General features: G+C 49.4%; 1 protein-coding gene across 1 annotated transcript; it reads right to left on the reverse strand.

Annotated features, from left to right (window-relative positions):
* Nucleotides 1-10,478: 10,478 nt before the first annotated feature.
* Nucleotides 10,479-11,411, reverse strand: LOC310918453 (olfactory receptor 14J1-like; the record flags this gene model as incomplete). Its single annotated transcript, XM_083877315.1, has 1 exon — nt 10,479-11,411. The coding sequence occupies one exon, from the start codon at nt 11,409-11,411 to the stop codon at nt 10,479-10,481; it is 933 nt and encodes a 310-aa protein (XP_083733441.1).
* Between the last annotated feature and the right edge of the window lie 1,678 nt (nt 11,412-13,089).

Here is a 13,089-nt window from a genome sequence, read left to right on the forward strand (position 1 = left end):
GGCCTCTGCCCAGTGTGTGTCCTCTGATGGGGGATGGAGTTGGAGCAGGTCACGAAGCTCTTTCCAGAGTCGGGGCACTCACAGGGCTTCCCTCACCGGTGCCTCTGTTGGTGTCTGGTCAAGGCAGAGCTCTGAGTGAAGCTCATCCCACATTCCCCACACTCATGGGGCCTCTCCCCAGTGTGGATGCGCCGGTGCCTGATGAGGGTGGAGTTGTGCTTGAAGCCCTTCCTGCAGTCGGGGCAGCGGAAGGGCCTCTCCTCTCTGTGAATCCGCTGGTGCACGAGAAGATCTGAGCTGGTCTGAAACCGCTTCCCACACTCAGAACACTCATAGGGCCTCTCCCCAGTGTGGATCATTTGGTGGATGATCAGTTTGGACCTCTGGTTGAAGCCCTTCCCACATTCCCTACACTTGTATGGCCTTTCCTCAGCGTGGGTGTTCTGGTGGCAGATCAAGTTGGATCTGTGTCTGAAGCCCTTCCCACACTGCTCACACTGGTAGGGTCGTTCCCCAGTGTGGATCCTCTGGTGACGGATCAGGTTGGATCTGTGGGTGAAGCTCATCCCACATTCCCCACACTCGTGGGGCCTCTCCCCAGTGTGGATGCGCCGGTGCCTGATGAGGTAGGAGCTGCGCTTGAAGCCCTTCCTGCAGTCGGGGCAGTGGAAGGGCCTCTCCTCTGTGTGAATCCGCGCGTGCATGAGGAGACTGGAGCTGGTCTTAAACCTCTTCTCACACTGGGGACACTCATAGGGCCTCTCCCCAGTGTGGATCCTCTGGTGGCTGATCAGTTGGGACCTCTGCCTGAAGCTCTTCCCACACTCCAAGCACTTGTGGGGCTTCTCCCCATCATGAAGCTGCTCATGGAGCAGTTCAAAGCCCCAGCTGAAGCTCTGTCCACCTTCTTGGAACTGGGTCGGTCTTTCCTTGTTAGAGCCCCGTAGGATGGGTTTGGAGCCCCTCCTCCTAAGGGATCTCTGGGGCTTTTTCTCCCCTTTGGATTCCTGTGCTGTGGAGCCACTCAAAACAGCCTCTTCCAGGTTCTGCTGTGGGGATTTGTCCTCCCTGGTCTCCATCCTCAGCTCCTTCTCTGGGGGAGGAAGGACAAGGAGAGGATGGGATTTGCCTCCATGCCAGAGGGAAGGGGAAGGAGATCCCCTCAGTCCATCCCCAGCAGGACAGTGTTGGCAGTGGGGTTGTCCTGCAGCCGGGGGCCGTGCTGGGCTGGGAGATGGAGCAGGAGAGAGGGGGAAAGGGGCACTGACTTCCTCCTCACCTGCCTGGATATCCTGGGGCATCTTCTTCTTCCTCGCAGCCTAAACTAAAAAACTAAAAACTAAACTAAAAATGGAGTAGTAAAAATAACAAACTACTGACAGAATCAGAATACAACCTGACACCCAGTTAGTCAGGGGTGTTGGTAGCAGTCCAATCAAATCGTGTCTGCAATCCTCCTGCAGTGACAGATATGCTTTTCTTGAAGCAAAGATCTTGTAGAAGGGTGTAGTTTTCCTCTGATGGTCCAGTGGTGGTGTAGATGGGTCTGGTGCTCCTCTGGGAATCCAGTGGAAACAGGCTGCTTCTGGTGTGGTGAATGTCAGATTATATCCAGGTAGGAATGCTTGGCTCCTCCCTGTGGGAGAAGCATCTCCCAATGGGATGATTTACTTTTATCAGTCATGCAGTCAGCATCAATGGCCCATTAACAGAAGATAAGCCCCTGGAGGGAGGATGGGTGGTGGAAGAGATAAAGAACACTGCCCCACCTGGTTTTAACAGCTGGGCCGTTAACAGAAAATAATCCCTGGAGTTGTGAGGGATGGGCCATGGAAGAGATAAAGAACACTGCCCCACCTGGTTCTTACAGATGGGAATGGAATACAAACTTTTGGTTCCATCTTGCATTTTAACCCCAGACTATTGGTCAAATGCATATTCATGAAGACTATTCACATTTAAACATTCCTTTGTGTGCATATTTTCTAGGAATTCTTTAGCTTAGTTCGAGCCCTGACCTCATCCTCTTAAAAAATGTGCCATAATGCAGATGTGATTTTGAGACATTTGTGGTCTATTTCCTCTCGAGGCCACCTGGTCTGTGGTTTGGCAGGTATTGATGGCCAAAGGATCAGTGGTGGATTCCTTCTGACTCTTAATGTGTTATTTGCCTGGGTTTTTTTTCAATGTTATCTTATCTTGCAGACATTTTCGCCAACGTTTTTCTTTCAATCTACATTAGCCATTTCACTATTGTCAGTCAGTTACAGAAATACAGGCATCAGTCATTATTTCCCAACCATAGTCACTTCTGCAAAGATAATTAGCACATTTTAATTTTTTAATATTAATATTGTCTATTAAATAATGTATTTATATTATTGTTTATATTTGTATTGTATTTGTATTTTTATTTATGTTTATTGTCTATATATTATATATTTATAATTTTATAATATACTCTTTTTCAATATTTTGCAATACCATAAACTATAATACATTTATCACACTGAAATATGCAATCTCCACAGGGATTAGGGTATTAACTGCTAAAGGCTGACAAATTAGACTATATCAAAAGCAGTTTAAAAGAGATTACAAACTGCACTGTGACAAAATAATTCGCGAAAACCAAGATATAAGTGTGAAAGCCAAGAACTACACAGTTATTTCTAACAGGTCTCCTGGCCTAACAGAACACCAGGACTGTGCTAAATGAGCAGATTGAAGGAATTACAAGGATGCATGCTAGGAGTACTGAGGACACATGAAAGGCTGTCTTCGTTTGAAAGACAGGGATCTGCTGGGGAGGGGCAGGGCCTCCCTAGAAATGGAGAATTCAAACCCCCTCCCTCCAAATTATTATAATTTAGAAGAGGAAAGGGGCTTTCAGGCAGAGGGATGAGGTTAGGAAGAACAGTTCTTTACTAGTATATATAACAAGGCAAACAAACAACAACAACTGCAGCATTAATAGCAAACACAACCAGGAACCTTGGGAGGCATTGTTTCACAAAGCCCAGGGCAGTCCAATCTCTTGGGACCGTGAGAGCACCAGGCTGGAAGAGTGGAAAAAATCCCAGGCTGGTGGATGGGATCAGAAGCTGTGCAGTGGCAGCTGGAATGGCAGGGATGTCCCAGCAGGGCAGGGCAGTGTGGGGTCACAGAGCAGCAAAAAGCCTCAAGGCAGCGCCGAAGAAACGGCGGCAGCGGGATGGGGCTGGGCCAGTAGGGCAGGGGGAGACGAGCTCAGAATTCCTGGGCACATGAGCAGGGGTTGGCAGATTTCCCAGGACTGCACTTTGGTGGTGGCAGCAAACTCCTCCCACAGCAAGCAGCAGCCTGGCTGTCATGTCCTCGACACCGAGAGCAAGAGAGAGAAGCTGCCCCCAGCCCTGTCCTTTTTCCTGCCCCAAAACTCACGTTATCTCCCCCTCCTGACTCTTGGCCACCTCTGTATTTTGGTCAAGCACACAGAATCACTCAGTACTTAGTCTCGCAGCAACTTATGGAGAAAAAAAATCAGTAAATAAAAAAGGATCAAACCGAACTTCCAACACTCTCCTGCTCCAACTCCTACTTCAGGGAACTTGGGCTCTGTTTTGGTTCGAATAGACAGGGATCTGCCAAGGAAGACTGGAGTCTCCCTTGGAATGTAAGCCCCCTCTCCTCCGTTTCAAATTATTGTAAATTTGCAATTAAAAGGCTGTTTGGCAAAGATTTTGGGGATAGGTATAGCAGTTCTTTACTAGGGATATTAAAAAATACAAATGTTGTAGTACAAAAGAATAAGCAAACACACAAACAAACAAGGAATCTCAGAAAACAAACAAACAAAACCAAAACAAAACAACTTAAAACTTGACAGAGTCAGAAATACAACCTGACACCCTGTTAGTCAGGGCGTTGGAAACAGTCCAAAGTCAGCCCTCCTGGACTGGCAGAGGTGTCCTGTTGGAAGCAGAGATGGTCCTGTGGAGCCAGGGGTCCTGAAGTGGGTCCAGACTTCCTTTGGGAGTCCCGTGGGAGCACCAGAGTGCCTGATGACACCTGTGGCTCTTTTTTATCTCGGTAGAAATTGTTTGCCTTCTGCTCTGTGGTAGAGCGTCTCAGAATAGGGTGATGAAATGTGTCATGCCATTGCTGAGCTTTAATGGTGCGTTAACAGAAGATATTCCCATGGGGGTAGTGAAAGACTGAGCAGAGATAAGAGATAATACCCCACCTGGTTTTTAACAGCTGGCTTGTTATCAGAGAAGGGAGTTACCCCCCCCCCCTCCCCCCCACCCCCTTCTGGAGTTACAACAGATAAGATAAAACCTCCCCAACCGAGCTTTGCGCCATCTCTTTGTTTTTGGTCAGGTACTTTTTAAGTATCCAACACTTCGTCTCCTTGGTAATTTATGGGGAAAAAATATTTAAAGTAAAAAAGGAGCAAACCTAACCCCCAACAAGCAGCCAGCCTGGCTCAGGGCACCAGCCTGCACTTCCTCACTTTGGAGTTCTGCAGTGGCTTTGACTTCTCTGATTGTCCTTGGGAGATATTCTTCTCTTTAATGCTTTGTTGCCATGACTATCTGTGCATGCACTGAAGAGAAATGAACTCAATTTCTGAGGAAATGAGCAGCTGCAAGTTGAGGGTGTGAATTTTAGATGGTTGATAACTGGGTCTTGCAGGGTCTTGGGGCTGGCCATGGATTTTCCAGCAAAGGCTGCAAAGACACTGGAACAGACTTGTCTCTGGATTTCTCAGTCCCTGTGCATTGGTTTTCAAAACCTGTGGATGGATTGCTGAAAGTCTCTAGGTGCTTGTTGAACTCCAGGAGTTTTACCAGAGCAGACTTTCTTGATTGATTTTCCAACCTATACTCTGAATTTTGAATTTGAACCATTCAAGAGTGTAAAATTGAATTAAGTTGGTTTTTATTTCTTCCCATGTCAGTAAAGTTTTTTTACCTTTGAGAACTTTCTCAGTTTTCTGCAGGGGCATATGCTTGTCTCTGATGATTTTGCAGTTTTCTTCTTCAATACTGTTTTCATAACATGACTTTTATCAGTATTTTATCAGTATTAAATGTCGGAACAGTGTATTTCAGATGAATATATCACAGCCCATAATCAGCCTCAAAGATTTTCCAGATTATCTGAAGGGGATATAGCTCTGATCAAGGTGTCAAATACCACAGTCACTTAGAGCTTGATCTCTCAAAGTCCTCATCAGCATTTTTTAAACAGTATTCTTTTCCATCTCCTTTCATGTAGGAAAGGTCTTATTCCTGCCATCACGGTGTCCCACAATTAAAACCCCACCCCTCTGTTTAGGACCTGTAGGTAGTTGAATTGCACTGTTTCCTTTGAAAGCAGGTACGTGCTTGGGCTGCAGCCCTTGAAAGAATTCCTGATTGCAACATAATTTTGTGTGTCACAGGAGGTTACTGCTGCTGGGAGGCTCTGTGCTGATCCTTTGGAGAAAATGTTAAAGGATAAATCCAATGGAAAGCTCAGAAAAAAGAGTAATTGATAGTCATACAGATCTTAATTTTGTCAATTTTCCCTTCCTTTAATTTTTTTAAAAAATAATTGTATTTTAAAGTGAAAGTCTGTTTTTCAGCCAAAAATTATTTGGAAATTTAGTGGGCCATTCATTCACGCCAAATCTTGTTCCAGTTCATTTGAATCCATGATGATTCTGAAAATTTACAGTAATTTCTCTTGAACTTTTTCTTATCTCTTATCTCTTATCTCTTATCTCTTATCTCTTATCTCTTATCTCTTATCTCTTATCTCTTATCTCTTATCTCTTATCTCTCATCTCTTATCTCTCATCTCTTATCTCTCATCTCTTATCTCTCATCTCTTATCTCTTATCTTTTTCTTATCAGTGGTAGTGCTGACAAAATTTAAAGGGCAAGGCTTTGGAAAAAAACCCCTTTTTATAGATCATCAGATTATTTTCAATTTGGGAAAGAGGTCTTAATTGGTAATAGATTCTCTTAGGGAAAGTAAGATTTTCTATTTTGAGGCGATGTGTTGAAAGAGATTCATGGAAATATTTGATCCATTTATCTCCATCTGATTTTAGGGGGAAGATGTGCAGGCTCTGAAGAGCAGCATTTGATGGCCTTGAGTTGGGCAACTCCAAACCCAAGGTGTCTGTTTGGGAAAACGTTGATTTCTGTAGAGCAGGTACTACAGTTGGGGCCAGAGCTGGGAAGTGTGGCTCCCAGCCCAGAGCCATCATCTCCATAAAACCACTCCTCCAAAGTCCTGGCATATTTTGGGACAGCCTGCACCTCAACAGTGTAAACCAAAGTCTTGTATAAAGAACAAAGAGGGAAATGGAAAAAAAAATGTCAAAAGAAAGTAATTTGCATGTCTTGGGAGCAGAGAAATCATTTCAGTGAGCCATCTCTGACAGAGAGTTTTGGAAAACGAACACAGAATATTAAATTCACTGCAGGGAAAAAGCCAACTCCATGCTCAGGCCATGATATTTATCAAAAGCAAGTCTGTGACTGCAGGAACTCTCCTGCCCAGAGGAATCCTGCAGGGCCAGCTGCTCTCCGGAAGGAGCCTGTGAGCTCCATCAGCCTTTTTGTCAAGCAGGGGCCAAGTCCCAAGTGTAGCAAGTGATTGAAAGATCCTGCCCAACCCCTGCCCAGGTGACCCAAGGTGAAGGGGACGGAGACCCCAGAGCCTTTTGGGGACACCTGGGACACACCTGGGACCCCCTGAAATCCCTTTGGGAGAGCCCAGACTCTTTTGGAGACACTTGGGAACCCCCGGACCCATTTGGGGAGCCTCAAGACTCCCCTGGGATCCCCCCAAAACCCTCTTCGTACCCCCCCAAACTCCTCTAGGCCCCATTTGTGACAACCCCAGACCTATTTGGGGAACCTCCTGGGGGGCCCAGACCTTTATGGGGACACTTAGGGACCCCCAAGACTCTCCTGGGATCCCCCCAGACCCATTTGGGACATCCCTGACACCCCAGACCCTTTGGGGGCATCTGGGACTCTCCCACACCCATTTGGGGAGCCCTTTGGGACACCCCCAAACTCCTCAGAGACCCCCTTGGGACACCCCCAGACCCATTTGGGAATCTTCAGATCCCCCCAAAATCCCCTTGGGCCACTCCAGGCCCATTTCTGCCTCTCCCTCTCCCTTTCACCCTCCTCCCAGACCCCCCTGGGTAACTTAGGGGATATTTGGGCGTTTTTTTGGAGATAGTTTGGAGCAAATTTGAGGAATATTTTGGGGTAATTTTGGCCATATTTTGGGACTATTTTGAGCTAATTTTGGTCTAATTCTGAGGCCATTTTGCTGATATTTTGAGGATAATTTGGGCTAATTTTGGGGATGTTTTCAGGTAATTGTGGGGATATTTTGGAGATATTTTGAACTAATTCTGGTGTAATTTTGGGGGATGTTTTGTGGTAAATTTGGAATAATTTTGGCTTTTTGTGAGTATATATCTTGGGGATATTTTGTGGTAATTTTTGTGTAATTTTGTGGATATTTTGGGGTAATTTGGAGACAGGTGAGAGAAAATTCCCCGGGAATGTTCCCCAAAAATTCCCAAAAAATCTGCGGAGAAGGTGCCCAAAATGTCCCTGAAATATTCCCAAAAAATTACAAAAAATGAGTGGGTAATGTTTCTCTAATCCCCCAAGATGTCCCCAGAATATTCCCAAAAATGTGCATGGCATGTTTTTAAAATCCCCTGAAACATTCCCCAAAAATATTCCAAAATATGTGCATGGAGTGTTTTTCAACTTGATTGAAATGTTCTGACAAAGTTCCCACAATTGTTCATGGAGTGTTTCTAAAATGTCTGCGAAATGTTCCCCAAAACTCCCCAATAATGTGCGTGGACTGCTTCTGAAATGTCCCTGAAATATTCCCAAAATATTCCCAGAATCCTCTGAAGACATCCCCAAAATATCAACAAAATATCCCTGGAATATCTCCAAAGTGTTACCAAAATATTTCTGGGATGTTCCCAAAACTTTCCCAAAATGTCCCCGTAATATCCCAACAACTTCATCAAAATATCCCTGATATATTCCTAATTCCCCCCAAAATATTCAAAGTCTGTTTCTAAAATGTTTCTGAAATGTTCCTAAAGTATTTCCACAATCTTCTCAAAATGACCTAAAAATGTCCTCAAGAACATTCCCAAACTATTCCCAAATATCCCTACACTGGTACCAAAATATCAGAAAAATATCCCCCAAATATTTTTTCAATGTCATTGCTGAGCTGTAATGGCCCATTAACAGAAGAGATCCCCATGGAGGTGATGGGAGGGTGAGCAGAGATAAGAATCAATGCCCCACCCGATTTTAACAGCTGGCTTGTTATCAGAAAGGCACTTGCACCCTCCCTCCTGGAGATACAACAGATAAAGAAAAAACACTTCCCCAAATGGGTTTCAAAACATGGAATAGAATAAACTTTGTTTGGTTTGTTTGTTTTGTTAGAAAGCCCAAGACACCCTTCATGGCTGACAGAAATTCGACTTTGTCCCCAGGCCCTGCCCACCATGTCCCTCATCCAAGCCCTGGCACTCCTATGGATCAGGAACAGTGTGGCCAGCAGGAGCAGGGCAGAGATTCTTCCCCTGTGCTGGGCACTGCTTGAGGCAGCACCTCGAGTGCTGTGTCCAGTTCTGGGCCCCCCAATTTAGGAACAACATGGAGGGGCTGGAGCGTGTCCAGAGAAGGGAACAAGGCTGGGGAGGGCTCTGGAACACAAGTCCTGTGAGGAGCAGCTGAGGGAGCTGGGCTTGTTTCTCCTGGACAAGAGGAGGCTCAGGGGAGACAAGGCAGTGTCAGGGCACAGGTTGCACTTGATGATGTCCAAGGTCATTTGCAGCCTTGCTGATTGTGTGATTCTCTGAAAGCAGCCTTGCAGCAGTGTCAGGATGAGGCCTGGGCCTCCTCTTCAGAAGGTGCAGCAGCCCAGGTCCCTCAGCTTCTCCTGAGAGCCCCAAAGCCCATCCTGTCAGTCCTGCAGAGCCTCTGCAGCTCCTCCTCATGGCCCACAACAGGAGCCCCACAGCCAGACACAGCAGCCCAGATGTGCCCCCCTGGCCTGGGGTGCCTCTGGCAAGGGAGCAGCCCCAGGCACTGCAGGAGCCTGCAGACAATTCCTGAAGCCCTTGGAGGATGATCCTGCTCCCCAAGGGACGTTCCCATGGTGCCAACTCAGGAACTGCAATGGGGAGTGGGGCCAGAGAGGAAAGGGCAACCAGGGATGGGCTGTTTGCAGGGGAGGGAACAGGGCAAGGCCACAGGAAGAAATTCATACCAGGGAAGAGTAAAGAAAGCTGAGGTGAAGAAAAGGAAATGTTCAGGGCAGTTTGGGGGTGGCTGCCAGGCAGCCCTGGCTCTGAGCAACAACGTCTGCAGTGGCACAGGAAACTCAGAGCTGATGGGAACAAACTCTCTGTGTGACTTGAGAGGCCACACCAAAGCTGAGTGGTTTCCCTGCTGTGGCCCAGCCCTTCCTGGCCCCAGGGGCTGATGGCATTTGTGCTCCCTCAGGTTCATCTCCCCACACCAACAGCATGGGGGTGCTGAGGCTGCTCTGGGCAGTGCAAACAGGGGCTACTGAGGAAGTGCTGCCGTGTCTGTGCCTGCAAGGATGCGGCCCCTGTGTGAGCTGGGGGAGAGGCCAGGGCTGCCCAGGGGGGATGTTGTTGGCAGGGGCATGAGGACGCTCTGGGACGCTGCCCTGGGGTGTCCAGCGCAGTGGGGCTGGATCAGCCCCTGCTCTGCTGCTCCTTCCCGTCTCCCCCAGGGCCCTTGCAGAGCCCCAGCCCTGCTGTTTGCCCCCAGCCTGCCCAGGGCCAGCCTGGGGCTGCTCCCGGGGCTTTTCTGTGCTGAGCATTGGCCTGGGCGTGTTCTGGAGAGAGCCTGGGCAAGGAGCCTGGAGCCCCCAGGCCCTGCCCTGAGGCGTCAGCGCTGCCCCAGCAGTGCCCATGGCCTGTCCCTGCTGCAGCCCCGGCACTGCCACCCCCAGCCCTGTGCCCGGCCCCGAGAGCCCTCAGGCCCTACAGCAACACCAGGGCCAGGAGGGCAGCGGGGCAGGGCCACGGCAGCAGCACTGGCAGCACCAAGGGCTGCTGCTCCTGGGCACAGCTGCTGTGCCAGCCCTGATCTGCCCCCAGCTCTGCACACAGACATTGCTGCTGCAGCTGCAGAGAAGGGAACAAAAGGGGCACCTCTGCAGAAAACTTGGCTGGGAGATCCTTGAGTTACTTTAAAACCACCGAGAGTGCAGCCCCTCATTGACACAATCTGTGGTCACACGGGAAGGTGGACAGAATCAAAGTGAGAAATGGCACAAACATTGGCTTTTCTTTGTCAACAAGTATAAAGGAGTAAAACAAAGAAAAAGAACATCCAAAATGAAACCAAGAAGTATCAAAGATTACTTTTATTCAAAGTGATGTGCAGAAATAGGCCAGCAGATTAATGTTTCTGAAAACATCCAGTCATCAGTCTCCACACTGCAGCCTTGAGCTCCTGGTTCCTCAGGCTGTAGATGAGGGGGTTCAGGGCTGGAGGCACCACCGAGTACAGAACTGACACTGACAGATTGAGGGATGGGGAGGAGAGGGAGGGGGGCTTCAGGTAGGCAAACAGGGCAGTGCTCACAAACAGGGAGACCACAGCCAGGTGAGGGAGGCAGGTGGAAAAGGCTTTGTGTCGTCCCTGCTCAGAGGGGATCCTCAGCACAGCCATGAAGATTTGCACATAGGAAAAAACAATGAACACAAAACAGCCAAGTGCTAAAAAGGCACAAACTGCAAGAAGCCCAAGTTCCCTGAGGTTGGAGTGTGAGCAGGAGAGCTTGAGGATGTGTGGGATTTCACAGAAGAACTGGCCCAGGGCATTGCCCTTGCACAGGGGCAGGGAAAATGTATTGGCTGTGTGCAGTAGAGCATTGAGAAAGGCACTGGCCCAGGCAGCTGCTGCCATGTGGGCACAAGCTCTGCTGCCCAGGAGGGTCCCGTAGTGCAGGGGTTTGCAGATGGACACGTAGCAGTCGTAGCACGTGATGGTCAGGAAGGAAAATTCTGCTGTGATGAAGAACATAAAGAAAAAGAGCTGAGCAGCACATCCTGTGTAGGAGATGTTCCTGGTGTCCCAGAGGGAATTGTGCATGGCTTTGGGGACAGTGGTGCAGATGCAGCCCAGGTCACGGAGGGCCAGGTGGAGCAGGAAGAAGAACATGGGGCTGTGCAGGTGGTGGCCGCAGGCTGAGGCGCTGATGACGAGGCCGTTGGCCAGGAGGGCAGCCAGGGAGATGCCCAGGAAGAGGCAGAAGTACAGGAGCTGCAGCTGCCTCGTGTCTGCCAATGCCAGCAGGAGGAAGTGGCTGATGGAGCTGCTGTTGGACATTTGTGGTGTCTTGGCATGGGGATCTGTAAAAAGAGTAATCATGGAATAGTTCAGTTTGGAGAGGACTTTCAATATCCCAGCACAGCTTGGTGGCACTTTCCCCCCACTGCCTGCCCAGGGCTCTGCTGCCTGGAGCTGTCCCTGCCTGCAGCTGCTTCCCTGGTCCCAGGGCTGGGCCCTGCCAGTGCTGCCAGAGCCCAGCCCAGCCCTGGGGGCTCAGCTCTGCCCTGCAGAGCCCTCCCAGCTCAGGCACTGCCCAGGGGCAGCTCTGGCTCTGCAGGCTTTGATAGCAACCTCAGAGCAACCCTGAGGAGGCTGGAAAAGTGATTCTGGTGCTGCCTGCAAGGAGTCCTGTGCTGATTTCTTTCACTGCCTGGTTTAGTAAGGTCTGAGAGAATTTTTTTTATTTTTCTAACCCTGAACTGAAAGATGAATATCTGTGTGCAATTTCCCATCCAGGCAACACAAAGTAATAGATTAATAAAGCAAGATTTTTCTTCTTACTTAGCCATGGCCTCGCTGTGCTCCCTGGATAACCTGCTTGGAAAAGTTCTGCAGTTAAACGTCATGTTGGAAGCAGTCCTGAAAAACAGAGCATCCTCACCACACAAGGAGAACCCTTCCAAGCCTTACCAGCTGTCTCCTTCCACCCAGATCTTGTCCCCCAGTGCTGGGAGCAGCTCCCAGGGCTGGCTGAGAGCTGTCCCTGGCAGGCAGCAGAGTCCCTGCCCCAGCACAGCGCCCTGGGCTGCAGGACCCTGCTCTGCAGGACAGCCCTGGGCACCCCTGGCTGCTCTACACAGGAGACAAGCAGAGAATGTACTCACAGAGTCTGTAGGCATTGGGATGTTCCAGCTTTAGGAGAGGACTGCAGGAGCTGCAGCTGCATTGTCCTGCAGCCAGAGGTTCCTGTGCCAAGGGCTGGGAGTGATTCTCCCCCAGGCACTTGTCAGCCCCTTCCCAGCCCTGAGTGATTGAAGCTCTCTGTGCCTGTGTGCTGTGCCCGGGGTGGCTGCAGGCAGTGCCCCAGCCCTGCTGGGCTGGGAGAAGAGCTGCTCATCAAGAGAAATGTGGTTTTAAGCTTTTCTTGGTTGTCAGGAGCTGCCTCTGTGCCAGGAGCCCAGCCCATCTCAGCAGCACAGACACAGCACAAGGACTTTAATGATCCTCTTGGGGCTTGGTGATGAGGCCCTGAATATCAGTCCCTGAGAGGGAGATGAAGAAACCTCTCCAGAACTCCAAATCAGAATCCAACTCCAAAGTTTCTTGAAGTTTTAATGGGTCCCACTGAGGGACAGGAGAGAGAAAGTGTCCCCAGGCCCCAGGCAGAGCAGAGAACTGCAGGCAGTGATGACAGGTGAGGACAAAGAGAAGCCAAGTCCTGGTGCCCTGGGGCACAGCAGCCTCTGTGCCACCAAGGGATGTGAGCAGACACCTTGTCCTGAGGCCCTGGGGCCTCCTGGCACAGCCCCAGCAAGGCTGGGCACTCTCAGCCCCTTGTCCTGCCCTCAGCATCCCCCTCCCATCCCAGTGGCCTCGAGGATCTGCTGGAAGGAGTCCCTGGGGAGCCTTGGTCAGGAATGGCCCTGGGGGTCTCCTTAATGCTCCCAGGGACTGCAGGTTCTTCAAAGGACTTTGGGTTTTGCTTTTGCCTTGGAATCTCTGGGAGGTTGTGCAA

Source organism: Zosterops lateralis (genome assembly GCF_965231275.1).
Source record: "Zosterops lateralis genome assembly, chromosome: 23".
Lineage (NCBI taxonomy): Eukaryota > Metazoa > Chordata > Aves > Passeriformes > Zosteropidae > Zosterops > Zosterops lateralis.